Here is a 15,215-nt window from a genome sequence, read left to right as displayed (position 1 = left end):
GGGTCCAATTTAGCTAAGGTGGTGGGGCCGGCATATCTATTGATAGTGTCACTGTGGTCCAACTGTGATAAGAATAGGCCAGTGACTAAACGCTCACAGGAGGCAGTGGAAAAGCATGTTTTTAATCTGAACAAAAAATAACACTCTATCTGAGCTTTTTTTTAAATCAGATATGAGATTATGTTTGATATTAAACGGTGAGTTATCATCATAGTTTGTTACACGATCAAACTATTTTTTAGCTCAAAAGCAAAACATATTTAATGTTAAATTACAAGCTGTGACTGTAAGTAAAACCTCTTTTTTTTAAACTGCAAAATTCAGAATTCAGTATTATTTAGGTAGAACCTGATAATTTGTCTTAATTATAGTCAATCTTTATCTTCCTTATCATAATCAGTGCTGTTATAGAGAATTCATAATACATAATATATTTAAAAAATTCCAGACATTTTTCTCTGTTAACTCCACCCAATATAAAAAAAACCAAGGTCTTTCTCTGCTTACTGAAAATAAAGAAAGATCATTTTTGTGGTCACTAAATCTTCCTCTGGTGGTGTAGCAGAGTGCACTAACATTTTCAAAGCACATTCACAGATTTAATATCTGACAAAATAAAAAAATTTAAGAAAACAAATGAGAAACAAATAATTATTATAAAAAACAAATAGGCCTAATTGTAACATATTACTTAATATTAGATAGCCTACTTGATGTTGATATTTCTTATATTAGCCGTTTTTATTATTCTACTCAATAGGTTACTTAGAATTGGTGCCTTTAGAAACTGGTGTAATTGTCGTAAACATGAAACTTGTCCGACGTGAAAATTGTGTCGATATCCTGCTCATTCTGTGCCAATACTCATTCATTACAAGACATCAGCTGACAAAAGAAGCCGTTCCCATACCGGGAGTCGAACCCGGGCCGCCTGGGTGAAAACCAGGAATCCTAACCGCTAGACCATATGGGACACGATATCCGCGTGTTACCCAACTGCAAACAAAACAAGCACACAACCTGCGTGACGTGTTTGATTTCTCTTGCTTCGGGTCACCTCGCGCCACCACAGCTGGATGAGTGTGACCCGAGGTGAGACGGTCGCCTGCGGCTGCGGGGGGTTCAGGCTGTGGTGTCAAACCCCCCCAAAATGATGCGTTCACTGACATAAACAAACAGCAACAAAAAAACGACAGTGACAAATAGTCTGAAGCTGGAGCCACTGAACAATGAGTGAAAATAATGACTGTCGTTTATTGTGAAGGTAAATATGAGCCCAATTATTTTTTTAAGGGGCTTAATCTGGGCATGGTTGTTTATTTTCTAAGGGTTTTACACTTAGCCTACATCTAAAGGTATTACAAAAATATAATTTGTAGTTAATTTGATGAATGATTGATTTGCAGCTTTGCAGTTAATCAAAAAAAAGTGTAGGCCTATTGTGTGAAAGGATAATTTACAATTTAAAAAAAAATATCCTAAATTTACCAGTAACTTTTACAATTAGGCTAGTGGTTGATTAAATATGTGTAGGCAAAGAATGTAAAACTGCATTAACTCCAGACCCTGCACAACATCTGGCCCATTTAGTCAACGTTTTGTTAATAAAATTTGGAAGTTTATTCATGGTTTATAAGTGAATTGTGTCACAACCTGAGGAGGGGCGTGGTGGCATGATGGCGTCGATGCGATGGAATTAATTTCATCAAATGAAGAGGTGCAGCTCTCTCTGTGCATAAATCTGTTGGATTAATTTGTGGAGCGACGGTCTCTGGGGAGGAAAGGCAGGGCTCAGTGCATTACCTTGTCAAAGCACATGCAGGTGCTGTTTGACTGTAGGTGAGTCAGTCACTGACACAGCCTCCATATAATAAAGCTCTGTCTTTTACTGTAATGACGTATTTTCACAGCACTCTGTTGGTGGAGTGAGTACATGCACCACTGTAACTGTGCCTTAGTATATTTCTATTATATATAGTATGTTTTGTTACAGGTAATACTATTACTCTAGATATTTCAGAGGCAAATTCTCCATCACATGTATTTGATTACCATTTTTAGTCAACTGGTTATTGTTATTGCCTGTATTGCATTAATGTTAAGGTGTTAAGGTGTTTTTTCATGCACTGATCAATTTTGAGATTTTGGACTATTTTTCTTCTTTAACATATTCTTTCATAAAAGTCAAAAGAAATGGTAGAAAATCCACAAGGTTTACTTCATTTTGTCTTCTTTCGTGAGTAGATTTCTCCCAAATTCACCAAAAGTTAACCTGAATACTTCACATAAAGGTCAATTTTGCTCATATAACTTCTCCCCATGCAAATTAAACGACACAGTAGGCTAGTCTACATGATTAATTTAAGTTTCCACTGAAATGCACATATTGGGTTAGAGTACATCACAGTGTATTGACTCTGTTAGATTAATTCAAAGACAAATATTGTACAGCCCAGCTCATATGATGAGTTAGAATAATCTCGCTTCTCATTTGTACTATTTGTTTCTGCAGCTTGTAAAATGATATTGTACCTCTGCAGTGAATATTTTGAGTCCTGATTTAGCTGAGGTAAATAACTTTGCAAATCATCAAACTGTGTGAGTGAGTCCGACACAAACACACACAGAGGAAGTAACAGACCTGCCTGCAGCGCTCTGTTTTGAACCACAGGGTCATTTACATAAAGGGGAAGCCACAAACAACAGTGTGTGTGATGAGGGATGGAGGTGAGACAGGGACTGTGTGACACCACAGGGGGACAGACCATCAGGTTTATGATCAGCTGCTGACTTGTCAGTGTTCATTCACTGTCCGCCTCCCTCAGCCTCAACATCCACCTGCACCTCCAGCCTTGACCATGGACTCTCACGAAGTGGTGAAGAACATCTACCTCCTGGTCATCGTCACCCTCCTCAGCGTCCTTCAGAATGGTGAGAACAAGAGGGATTTCTGCCACAAATAACAGTTGTTGTTTTTTTCAAACTTTAAACTTTTTTTTAAGACAGACACCATAGTTTTCAGCTGGTTTCTCTCTGTTTCTTCAGCATTCTTTGCCCAGAAGGTAGAGAGGGAATGCAAGAGTCAGAAGTCCCACACGTCTTGTTTTGAGCGAGTGTCTTGTGCCAAGTAAGTGCCCTTTCTTCCATCAGCAGCCAGTGACACAGTCGGCTACTTTGTCTGTTACTTTACTTCCTACTACAAACTTTCCATTTGGTTTCACACTCGCCCATTGTTACTTTGGCCATGAGGCATGCAGGCCTCATTTGCCTGAGCACTCCCAGCCATGTTGGGAAATGGGGGACTGCGAAAGAGCTCATTTGAATGTCGGATGGGAAAGCAACAAAAGCCATTAGGAAAAAATATTTTCTCTTAGTTTCTCAGGAATGTGAGTCATCATCATCTGTTCAATTGACAGCTCGTACATTTGCAGTCTGTGGCCGAGAAATTATATCTTTAGATTTACCAGACCACCGCTGCAATTCCTCGTTAATGAGGGTCACAGATAAATGAGACCCAATTAATCCATTGATTTGTAAGTTGTTCAGTTAAAAATGTTTTGGATTTTCTACTTTTAAGGTCAGAGATGGATTATTTCTGGATGTTAGGAACATTTATCACTTGTTTTTGGCATTTTAACGATCAATTAGAAAAATCGTCCATCAATTCATCAATAGGGTTAGGGTTTGGGTTTAGGGGTTAGGGATTTTGGGTGCTCCAATGGACATTTATCCCTTGTTTTTGGAAATACAAAGACACAAACAACCTGTCAATCAGAAAAGTATTCAGTAACTTCATTTATATGATCAGTGTTAAGAATCAGGGTTAGGGTTAAAGATGCACTGTCACATTTTCCAGATTGCAATGGATATTGAACACTTGCATTTGGCATAAAAAAGATACATTATTAACTTGTCAATCAGAAAATGAATCAATCAATTCACTAGGATTGAAAATTATGCAGCACTATAAGCGATAACACTTAACGCTAAAGCCAGAAATGGAAATTCAAACTCTAATCCAGTCCAACTGAATTCTAAAAGCTGTAACAGATACAACAGTTCAGTCCATGTTTGAGAGACACTTCCTGTTTTAACGCGGAAATGTCTCTGCCACTCCCCGTCTTCTACCTGATGTTGGGATTTCCCCCCCCCCAAAAAAGATGTGATGCAAATATTTAATGACACTTTCAAACTGCCCAGATTCCTTCAGCCAGCTTGTAAAGTGTGGTGTGTTTTGGCCTGATGCTCCTGACATGTGAGATTGGAAAAGGTTTGTGGGCCATGGCTCTGCGCAACACGCTGTCCTGATTATTGCAATTTATTGCACCAGCCGGTTTCAGAGAGCAGCCTCAGTTTTTCCTGGCCGTCCACTTCAGCTTTGCTCCTACATCGCTCACAAAGCCAAAGGATCGTTTTCTCTCTCTCTGTTTTTTCAAAGCCACTTCTGCTCTGCAGCTTCAAAACATTTCCCAACACTCGTAGAAAAGTCTCTGTGTATGGCCTGCTGCTGTCAGGAACAGATCGCCGATTGCCCCACACATTTGTCGTTGCATGTACTTCCTGGAAATTGCAGTGTTAATCACAGATCTTGTTTGTCTTTCTTCTAGTCGTAACTGCATGGATGCTTACCCCACGTTCCTGGCAGTCATGTGGTGTGCCGGTGTGTGTCTCAATCAAGGTAATCATTAGTCAGTTGCCGTAAAGGAGACAGTCACACTTTTGTATTGTGAAAAAAACACACCCAGCTAAAGTCAATGGAGCTGTGGAAGGTCAAGTTGGAGTCAGTAGTTTTTGCTCACATTTTGTATAGTGTTTGACCTACATTCATAATAAAATTAACAACATTTACTTGATTTGATTATGACACATTTCATTCAAAAACTAGAGGAGTTGATGTGTTGTCTTCACTGGCTGCAGGTCCTGATGCAGGATGATCAGTCTTCTTAGGCCTCTTAACTCAAAAACTATTTCCTCACCATTTCTTCACGGCCCTCTCTCTTTACAAATGGTAGCTGCTGAAACAGGAAGGGGTTTTTACCAAACCGTAGCTGTTGCAGGTCTCAGATGGCAGGACAAGCAACCTGATATAAATATCCAGGTTAAAAGGAGAAATGATGTCCAGTGCTCTCTATTCTCTTTATGTGCAAACACACAGTTAGTCCAGAATGCTTTTTGAGTAACTGACTGAAAACAGCAAAATGCAAAATGCAAAATGCAATGCAAAAATAAAAAATGTTCTTCTGATATAAATATCACATTTATTTTATGGATTTTAACCCTTTATGTTCAATATATCAGCAGAAACCTTTTAAGCCATGTTGCCACATGTGTCATCCACTTTTTGTTGACATAAGGCTTATCTACTTGCACAGGTATTCATACCACCCGGTGCCTGAGAGCTCCATGTGTCTCTGTGCAAATTCATTTTTCATTTCTTTATTTTCCTCTTGTTTAAACAGTACCAAACATTAAAAACACCATATAGACAAACAGAATAGACATACAAAACAAAAAACAATCCAGTACGAGGAGGGACAGAAAGAAGCAAAGCTTCAAAGCTGTCAACCATGGGTGCAGATCCCGGGGGGGATGGGGGGGACATCCCCCCAATATGATTCCCTGTGCAGGACTTTTTGAATGGTATGGCCAGCCTCTACGAAGTATGGTGGCATGGTAAGAGTTGTCCCCCCCCCCCCCCCCCCCCCCCAATCCTTACATCAGATCTGCACCCCTGGTGTCTCCGTAGTAAAAACCAAACTAGACAAAATTTCAAGAAGAAATTAATTTTTAGATCTTGTCCAGCTCATTTCTCTTGTACAGGTCCATAAAAAGCTGTTTATAGCTGCGCTTGAAAATAATTATGTTCTCACTCACTTTTCAGTCTTTAGTGTCTGCAGTAGGAATTCCCAGCATGAATAATGCATAAATGTGCATGCTGTAGCCTGTAGAGTTTTACCTAATTATTTTCTGTTGTCTGCTCAAAGCTCCTGCTGCCTTCGCTGGGATCATCTACCTCCTGGTCAGACAGAAGTACTTTGTGGGATACCTGGGACAAACCTCTCAAAGGTCAGTGAACACAATCGATACGGTGTGTTTGCATGTTGTGAAGAGGTACGGTATGTGTGTAACTTGTTTTATCTCTGTGTAGCACCCCGGGCTACCTGTTTGGGAAACGCATCATCTCCTTCCTGTTCCTCATGTGCGTCGTTGGCATCTTCAACTACCTGCTGCTGCATTTCTACGGCAGCGACTACAAAGAATACGTGCAAACCATCACCGGTGCTGCATCCGCTCTTCTCCTCATCCCATAAAACAGCATGTGTCACCATAGAGGCAACGTCACCCAACCCACATTTATGCTTTATCTGATAAGAACTGTTGAATTAAAACGCAGTCTCCTTTTTTGTTTGTAAAAAGAAAAAGGCATTTATTGTATTTGAATTTAATAAAAAATTCAAAAAAAAAAAAAAGGTACAAAAGTTTTCATGCAATTGATTTTTGGACACAGATTTGACCCCTCGAAACCTTCATACAGCCATAGTACATGAGGTAATTGCATCGTCAGTTACAAAAACATGTTAAACAGTCAAGTTACACATATAATTTGCCTGAATAATCTTAATGCCATCCAGAATTTCCTCATCAGTCGCGGTCAGTTCAGTTTCCATCCAGTGGACTGAAGAAATACAGGACCCAACAGCACTTATAAGTCCCCAGAGGTAGGCTGGTGCTTCACCTGGCAGGCTGCTGTTAAAACCACACATCTGCTTTTTTCTTTTTGCAGCATTTTCTTGAGGAAACAGACCAAACATCCACCAAAGACATGGCAGATGAACTTGACTTTTACTGTCTCTTTATCCACTGCTGGCTCAGGTCAGTCTCAGCTTTAACAGAAAGAGACACAAGCAGGTCAGACAAGACAAATGTAGAAAATGTGGGTTATTATTAATATATAATAATAAAAGTATGAGACAAGTACCTGGAAGTTTCTTTTGCTTAAGCCGAACCAGAATGGGAAATCAAACAGGGCATCGGAGTAGTATTTGAGGGTGAAGGAGGCGTCTCTCCACACAGGTGTGACTTTCATGAGGTCATCAGTTAGGATGCGGAGGTTTTCAGCCGCCCAGCTGTCCAGGGCTTCAGCCAAGTCAATCTGACGCAAGAGAAAGACACATTTCAACACTTAAATCTGGAAAACGTCAGAGGAACACAAATATCCCCAGAGTGCAACGTCCTGCTTACATCCACCCTGTAGCTCTCCCCGGCGACTGAGGAGATGGTCCAGTCCAGGCCTCTCTCCATCTGCCACCTGATGAGAGGATCGTTGCCGTCGATGGACACCACGCACTGCTGCAGCACTGGAACAGAGATGCGGGTCATTCATGAGGAGCAGCAGGAAAAACGTTTGCAGAAAAACATGTTGCCCTCAGTACTGTGCTGTCATTGTAATTCCTCCACCCCACCCATTGTAAGCATCCAGAGTCAGACAGCCACCATGAGTCACACATGCCACTAAAAACTGCATGAGCTAGCTACTCTGCAGCCTACACATCGGTTTTAAAAAAAAGCAACAAAGAACAGCAATGGTGCATTTAAGGACTTTTTTTTTTTTTTTTTTACTTTCTTTTTTTCTTTACTTCATAAACAGATGGCTTGAGTTACCTCTGGTTTCTCCGGCTGCTCTCTTGTTGCTCTCTGAGAAGTTTTCCTGGCAGGCAGACATAAGCAGATAGATCCTCTTGGACAGCAGGCTCTTCCTCGTGCTGGTGTACTCCCACAGATTGTGCATTTTAACTTTCCTGTCGTTGGGAACAATAAAAACAGCTCCATGTGAGTTTGTCTGTAGGCTACACATAATAGAGCTATGTGTTTATGGATAAAGCTGCGTTCAAGTGTTTTTTTTTTTTTTCTTGACCTCTCACCTTCCCAGCGAGTTCTCGAAAACTATTTTCCCTCTGCAGGAGTGCCAGTCATCGATGAGCACCAGGCTGGTCTCCGGGTCGCTGCGGACCCGGTACCCGGAGCCGAGGGGCTTCACGGAGAAACCCGCCGGAGGATCCCTCAGAAACTCCCCGAGCTCCGTCACCTCCACCCGGCTGTGGGACACTGTGTTCGGCGTCATGCTGTCACTCTTCTCTCCTTTGCTTTCCAGCTGCTGCGGCTGCTGATATTTGCTCGAGTCCAGCCCGCAGCTTTAATAAGTCCCAGCCACCGTCGAGTTTGACGTGTTTACAACACCGCACTTCCGGTCTGCGTTCTACAAAATAAAACTCCTACAAGGAACACGACACAGCTGAAGTTATAGCAAAGTCCTTCTAGGCTCATATTATAACGTCTCTGGTTATAGTCAATTATGTTGTTAATGATTGAAAAACAATAAGCAGCTTATTAAGCAGCAAAGGCACCGAACATTAGTAAATAAAACAACAGCTGTCATAATTTATGTCTGATTTCCAATTTTGCCACTAATAGTTCATCTTTTAGTCAGTAGGCTAAAAGTCATAAACAGAAAATGCTGTTTGTAGCTAAATATTGTTCTAAATGCTAACACTTTCTATATTTTTACTATTGATATTTTCTAAATACTTTGGTGTGAACAAACCTAAGGCTCTGTTAATTAGGCTATACTTTTGACCATTCATAATTAATTGAATAATTGAGAAATTAAAAGTAACCTTCACTGGCCATGCTTTGCTTCAGTGTTTCAAAAATGTATTAATTACAAAAGTGAATGTAAAACTCAACATCCAACAACACATTAATGGTAATGTCTCAGATGTCTCCCATTTATTCATGCAAGTAACAAGCATTGTGCTTTTATTTTTAAAGCAGATGTATTAACTTCCTTTTGCATTGCACGTGACACAGCTCCTTCACAGCACTCATACAAATGTTACCACTGATCATAAATGTAAAGGCCATGGGAGCCTGTATACATGTAGCCTATGCAAATATGACATACATAGCCCACTTAAGTGATGTGTGTATTGTCTGGTGCTTTACAGGAAGCTATTCGTAGGCAGCACTTGGCCTTGTGCTCGGAAAAAACATCACTCCTCAACCCAGAAGGAAAAGTACAGCACCTAATTTGAAACTTAAGTGAATTGTGAGTCACCTTTGACTGTGTGCGGTGCAGTGAAAACATTTATATACTGTGTATTTGTGTTTCACATCAGGAACATGTCTAATCATTCATTGCTTTAGTTCAAACAAAATGTTTGCTCAGACCTTTTTTTCCCCAACTCAATCTGACAACATTGTACTATTTATACTCGGCACATTACACAGGTTCATAAATCACCTATTGAACCTAAATGATTTTCCGTCAATAGCTGTTTGACAATGTGGTACTCACTTGTGTTACAATAAACCACAATAGCCTATGCCTCTGTAAATATACACCTACTTGAGAGTGCAGCTTTCCCATCTGGATTTATTTCTGCACAGTTCATTTTATTTGCACAAAAATGTGAACACTCACTGCGGCTTCACAGAAGAACCAGACTGAACCAGCCAAGAAGTCCATGTTTAGCCACTGTGGTCTGGAGACTATTGACTCATTTGTTCTGGCTGTTTCCATCAGTGTGCACGGCCTGTAAGAGTAAAACTTTGTTTTCAACCTCTAATCTGGAAAGCTTTCTTTTCACTTTTACTGTTGGACTTCAGATTTTAACTTGAACTTTGATTTTCTACCCGTCCCATCTGCTGCTGTTTAAAGGAAAGGTGGATACACTTCAGTCCAGTTCATCATCAAAACTCTACTTCTCCTCCAGCAGGCTCCTGTCCTGTTGGCTGTTTGTTTTAATCATTATATCTGGGGTGTTTGGGTTCAAAAGACATTTTTTAAAGTTTCCATTGGCGTTCCTTTCAAATATTTGTGTTGCTATTGTAGGCTATAGCCTACCGTACTTGTTCTTTGTAGGAACTGTTCTGTATTAAAGTAAGGCATTGACCTTACCGTGCAAAATGTTTTGCGTATTATGATTTCATGCAATACAAATAAAATTAAATTGAATTGAATTGAACTACATTCTCAAATATCTTTACCCATGTCCCATTTAATTACAGTAAACCCCAAGCTCCTGTTTGTTTTACTTTGTACTGTTATGTGCCAATTAGTCAATATCACTATAAGGTGCCTTCGAGACTTCCCCATTTCCAAAAAAAAAGCTGAGATTTTCCATGTAACTTCATATTAATTGTATTAAGTAGATGTTATGCTATTAGAAATGCATGATGGTCAAGCTCCCACACTTTTTAGAAATAAACTGAAAGCAAACAAAGTATATGCAAACAGCGAAATATGTCCACCCTGTCATGGACATATTCAAAGTAGAATAAATACATTGTAATTACATAGTGATTATAAAATATACATTTTTAGAAAGCTTTTTAGTCCATTTCTCAACACTATACTTTAGTTAATGGGAAAAGTATTTGGATATTAATGAAATTATGGCAAACGCTTCGTTTCTCTATAAAATCTGCGAGAATTGCACTTTCTTTTCTAAATAAAATCTAACAACAAAGATATCTGGTCAAACTTTCAAACAATTCTATTTGGCCCTCTTTTGTTTATAACAGAATCACACAAAAGGTTTCAATAACTTGTAAAAATAATGTGTTTATTTTAATAAAACATGAAAATGACGGGGTGGACAATGACAGGGTGGACATTGGGCATGACAGGGTGGACACTCATAAATGCAATAAATCTAAAAGAAATGATGTTAAAAAAAATGTCAGAGGTCTTTTTCCCATATAGGGGGAAACCAGTTGAACAATTGAATCTTCTTATATTTCTCAGTTTTAGTTTTCTCTTTTGCGAGGTGTTTTTTCAGTTTCCTCTTCGAACTCCTTCGAATGCTTTCCCCTTGACGCCTTTGCCTGAAACACAATTTGTAATAATATCACCAAAAAAGTCCATATTGTCCACTCTTACTATGTACAGTACAGCATGCACTGTTATAAAATGTATAGTAGTGTGTAACATTATCAGCATAAGGCCAAAATTATGCACATGTCCTTCCTGTCATGAACCATGTCCACCCTGTCATGGGAGGTTTACAGTACTGTACTGACAGGGTGGACAATGACAGGGTGGACATTTTAAGCTAATTTTAGCATTAAATGAGCACATGGTGGACCTTCAGTTAGCAAGGTTGCTAACTGTTGTTCAGTTAGCAACATGATTCAGTTAGCAAAACTGTGTACTTTTTAACAAATATGTTTCAAATTTTTGAAAGGTATTTATATTAATTGATATTTCACTATGACAGAGTGGACATGTTAAGCTTGACAACATCCAACTGCACACATAATACGAGAACAAATACGAAATATATGTGTAAATACTTACTTTGCAACTAGCCACTGTGTCAGGCTCCATTGAAGAAAGACAAAATGATGGTAGTAATGTCACTGAAAACATCATAGGGTTGCTTAAAGGGGCAGTTACCCCAAAATGACAGGGTGGACAGCGATTTCAGGGACACACACAAAATGTTCAATATAATTATGAAAATAGAATATACATGATCAAACTTACAGTTTTTCTCAAATAGGCTGTTGTGGACAATAAAACCATGTAAAAAAAGTTTTAATTTAGTATCATTTAAGCACTTATTACACACGCTGTAGTTAGCAGAGCACTGTGTGGGACATGCCAAAATCACGTACATCCAATGCAAGAAAACGGTATAAAATAAAGGGAACATATTTTAAGTGAATTATAATTATACCAATATGTGAGTAAATGTTTGGCCATTTATAATAAGACCTCAGAGTTTCATTATTCTGCTATATTTTCATGATGACTGAGTGATTCTGATGAGGACACCAAAGGCACTCCATAGTGATATTGACTCAGGTGATGGTTGTTTTGTTTATGAATGAGTATGGGTGGATTAACTTGAAAGGTGAGGTGAGGTGACTATGTATTTTTTGGTTCATAGCTACAAAAAGCCATCCAGAGTTTAGTTCACATTGCAACCAAGGTTTAATCACATCTGAGCTGTTTGAGGCTCTTGTGAAGAAGAGAAATGGAAAGAAAATGTGGGTTTCCGGCTGTACAATGTTTCAGCATAATGATTCTGCCTTGTTTTCCCCTCTCCTCCACCGAGGCCCCACCAGGCCTGGGAGTGTGCAGGTCAAATCTCTGGTGACAGCATCAGGAGAGTGATGAACATGGGGACTGCTGCATGGCGTTTGGTTTGTTCTGACTCATCGTCGTCTTAGTTTGTCCTGTGTCCTTGTTGTTTGCCATTTTCTATTTTTAGCAGTGTCTTTGTGTGGGTATTTTGGAGGTCACTGGCGGAACCTTGTGCCCCCTTAGGACCAATAAAAGATGGGGAATAACAAAAAGGGAGAAAAAAAGAAAAGAAAAGAAAACGGTCCACTTGAACCCCCCACAGCAGGCCTCGGTGGGGTGAGTGTCCGCTGGAGGTCGCTGCAGCTCCACACTGCCGCCCACCGTCCACACTCCTGTACAGTAGCCAAAGACTCCTGCCAGTGCAGGAATGTAGGGACCGGTTTCCCTCAAACACGGTGATTTTAAAAGGAAAAGCAGCGTCCACGGGAGTCATGTCACACCGTGACGTGCTGAGCGGATGTAGGCTGGTGGCCGTGCTCCTCCTGTGGCTCGGTAAGTGGCCTCGCTGACCCGCCGACAGCCACACAGCGTACAGGGTTAGCTAGCCCGCTAGCATCAAGCTGGATACACGGAGAAAGAGAGACCGGAAACTACTCCGACTCGGTCTTCAAAGTAAAGTTGTATCAATTTAAAATAACAATACACAATCTACTTTTCAGTTTGCAAATGTATTAGTAGATATTTCTGACGTAAAGTTTACACATATCAGTTATTCAGTGTGTCAATGCGATATTTTTCTCGCTAGAAAAATATTCGAATATTTTATTTTGAAATTTTTAATAGCAAATGGTTGTTTTAGTCTGAGAAACTTGACCCATAAACAAAATCAGGCCAGAGCAGGTGATCTCGTGGGGTTTTGTAAATAGAAGACAGCTAAAAGTAGTACATTATTGCACTTTAGGGGAATTGAATATCCTGCTGTCAAAATTTGTTTTATTTTATTTTTTTCTTGGAAACATGCCACCTGGGAAAGTGTTCACAGACAGAAGCCTTCACAGAGTGAAGTTGATTGTGAATTAAGAAGCAGTCTTTACATCCCAGCTTTAAATGGGAATTGAGCCCCATGGCCAGTTTTCTGCTTTCTGTTCACTTGTAATTTAATATTTGCCATATGACATATTCAGGCCAGTTGCAGAAAGAAAGCAACCTTTGAAGTCAAACAGCATTTTATTCTGGACACCGTGGCATCTGTTCTGCACAGGGTCAAACAGTGCTGAGAAATATACAAGATTACAAAATAAAAAAGTATCATTTATTTAAATTGACTGATCAACTGATAAGATAAAGTAACCACATCTATCTGCACTAGTAGTTGCATCCATTTTGATGATACTGTGACAACATCTTTCCTGCTGCCCTCAGGTCCCTCTGCTGAACACGGACCTTCGTGTCTTGCTCATGTAAGTGCCACTGTCAGATTCTTGTTGTGATTATGCTTCATCATGCAGCTCAGCAGTGTGTGTCAGACTTAACAAGAATCACTGACCCCCGCAGGCTGCAGAGCACCAGGAGCACGCCGCACACAGCTCTGGTGGTGAGTGAGCCATTTCATTACAGTTGGTCACAGAAAGGAAAGCACATCAGTGTTGTAGTGCATATTAACTTCTTCATTCTCCAGGCCACCACTTTGTAGGCTCTTTGAAGTTGTGTGTGTCATGAAAAGCTCAACCCAGACACCACCATCTTTGAGGTTATACATTACAATAAATAGTTCTAATATGAGCGGGAGAAGTTAAAGGACAAGCTCAACATTTGGGGAAATATGTGTATGCTTAGTAGGAGGCCACAGCTACCAGTCAGTTATCATAAGGTTTTTAATTCCGGAAAATAAATGATTATTATGTTTGTATTATTATATTGACCAAATTATCAAACTATTCCCCTCAACAAGTTGAGACCCTGTGCTGAGAGAAAACTAAGAGTCGACAATGGCAGTTAATATGTATGACTTTTACTATAATTACCATACAAAAATGTGATTTTAGATCCTTGAACCTGTCTCTGTGCCATCCCTCTGCTTTCCTCAGGACTGGAGGAGGTGGTGCTGGTGATCCAGGGTCAGAGAAACTCCTACCACCGCCGTCAAAGTGTTGAGAGGAGGGCAGAGATCCTGCAGCAGGCGGCTCAGCTTGGACAGGTAACACCTGGCTTAGTGGGAAGAACTGTGGGAGCTCAGAGGAGTTATAGGTTTAAATCTAACCCCGGTCTTCTTCTTCATGTGTATGAGCCTCTGGTCTACCCTGAGGATGTAACACTGCTCCGAGGGCGTGAACATACAGTGGCAGAAAAAACCTTTATGTTTCTGTAATCCCATGTTTAAAGCTTTCACATTTATAGTATGTGTTTGAATTCATTCATTACTGTGGTATTACACTGGCACCAATAGGTGTCCTCCTTGCCATGCAGCTCCCCTACATGAGATGACAGAAAACCAAGCTCTGTGTCCTCACCCAGTAGTTATTTAATAATATTCGGCTGCAGGGCAGCTGTGGAAATTAATGTGTTCTAGACATCAATGAAATGCAACAACAAACATATGTGGACAAAACAGACTAAAGGAGAAACACAGAAGTGTTGATTTAAAAAAATAAAGAGTACTGCACTCGTCTTTGATCCTTCCTCTTACCTCATTTTTTAATCCACAAAACCCTCCTGGATAGGAAAAGTGGCAGGAGGAAGTCAGCAGGGGCTCCACATGAGGAACCATTTCAACCACATCATATTAAAAAGCAAAAAAGTCGGAGGCTGTTGTGAAGAAGAGAAGTTATTTGAAATCTTAATTTCCCTAGACAAATGAAAGTTTAATTTTCATGCCCTCACCTCTGTGGGTCTGTGTCGTCCTCCTTCAGTGCAGTCACAGCGCTGCCTGTAAACAGCTGGAAAATCTTTAATCACATGTGCTTTGTTTGTGAACCCATCGGTGTAGGATTCACCGAGCGACACCGGTGGGAGCGGTGATTGAATCTGACGTGTCTGTGATTGTTTTGTTTTGAAGCCATGTGCTGCCATGTCGTTGTCTGTGGTGGTGGTGCTGAGTCAGGATGTTTATGCACCAGTGTCTCCC

At 40.2% G+C, this 15,215-nt stretch overlaps 3 protein-coding genes across 5 annotated transcripts in view; 2 read left to right on the top strand and 1 right to left on the bottom strand.

Annotated features, from left to right (window-relative positions):
* Positions 1–1,121: 1,121 nt before the first annotated feature.
* Positions 1,122–6,414, top strand: alox5ap (arachidonate 5-lipoxygenase-activating protein). 2 transcript variants are annotated; one of them, XM_083986631.1, is made up of 6 exons: positions 1,122–1,264; positions 2,826–2,931; positions 3,046–3,127; positions 4,608–4,678; positions 5,985–6,066; positions 6,149–6,414. In XM_083986631.1, the coding sequence occupies exons 2-6, from the start codon at positions 2,859–2,861 to the stop codon at positions 6,309–6,311; spliced, it is 471 nt and encodes a 156-aa protein (XP_083842757.1). In that variant the 5' UTR covers positions 1,122–1,264; positions 2,826–2,858; the 3' UTR covers positions 6,312–6,414. The 2 variants fall into 2 exon arrangements, with proteins under 2 accessions (XP_083842757.1, XP_083842756.1); XM_083986630.1 differs by lacking the exon at positions 1,122–1,264 and having other exon boundaries at positions 2,734–2,931.
* Positions 6,415–6,423: 9 nt separating this feature from the next.
* medag (mesenteric estrogen dependent adipogenesis) lies at positions 6,424–8,158 on the bottom strand. Its single transcript, XM_083986629.1, has 5 exons — positions 7,923–8,158; positions 7,663–7,799; positions 7,243–7,358; positions 6,980–7,153; positions 6,424–6,884 (listed from the first exon to the last, which is right to left on the bottom strand). Exons 1-5 carry the CDS (start codon positions 8,120–8,122, stop codon positions 6,870–6,872), a joined length of 642 nt encoding a protein of 213 aa, XP_083842755.1. The 5' UTR covers positions 8,123–8,158; the 3' UTR covers positions 6,424–6,869.
* A 1,432-nt stretch (positions 8,159–9,590) lies between these two features.
* b3glctb (beta 3-glucosyltransferase b) overlaps positions 9,591–15,215 on the top strand; it is a 28,547-nt gene continuing 22,922 nt past the window's right edge. Inside the window, exons 1-5 of one of the 2 annotated variants that reach the window (XM_083987433.1) lie at positions 9,591–9,723; positions 12,123–12,643; positions 13,514–13,551; positions 13,646–13,685; positions 14,179–14,288. In XM_083987433.1, coding sequence (XP_083843559.1) covers positions 12,583–12,643; positions 13,514–13,551; positions 13,646–13,685; positions 14,179–14,288 — 249 coding nt within the window. In that variant the 5' untranslated portion in view covers positions 9,591–9,723; positions 12,123–12,582. Of the gene's footprint in view, positions 9,724–12,064; positions 12,644–13,513; positions 13,552–13,645; positions 13,686–14,178; positions 14,289–15,215 lie in introns of those variants that run through there. The other variant, XM_083987432.1, reaches the window with a different exon arrangement.

The sequence above is a fragment of the Trachurus trachurus genome (assembly GCF_905171665.1).
Source record: "Trachurus trachurus genome assembly, chromosome: 14".
NCBI classification, from domain to species: domain Eukaryota; kingdom Metazoa; phylum Chordata; class Actinopteri; order Carangiformes; family Carangidae; genus Trachurus; species Trachurus trachurus.
This window is presented reverse-complemented; position numbering and strand designations above follow the sequence as displayed.

Coding starts and splice junctions, on each gene's coding strand:
- alox5ap (XM_083986631.1), top strand. CDS start 2,859: ATGGACTCTCACGAAGTGGTGAAGAACATCTACCTCCTGGTCATCGTC. Junction 3,128..4,607: donor GAGCGAGTGTCTTGTGCCAA/GTAAGTGCCCTT, acceptor TCTTTCTTCTAG/TCGTAACTGCATGGATGCTT. Junction 4,679..5,984: donor CGGTGTGTGTCTCAATCAAG/GTAATCATTAGT, acceptor GTCTGCTCAAAG/CTCCTGCTGCCTTCGCTGGG.
- medag (XM_083986629.1), bottom strand. CDS start 8,122: ATGACGCCGAACACAGTGTCCCACAGCCGGGTGGAGGTGACGGAGCTC. Junction 7,800..7,922: donor TTCGAGAACTCGCTGGGAAG/GTGAGAGGTCAA, acceptor TCCCAACGACAG/GAAAGTTAAAATGCACAATC. Junction 7,359..7,662: donor AGCAGCCGGAGAAACCAGAG/GTAACTCAAGCC, acceptor TCTCTGTTCCAG/TGCTGCAGCAGTGCGTGGTG.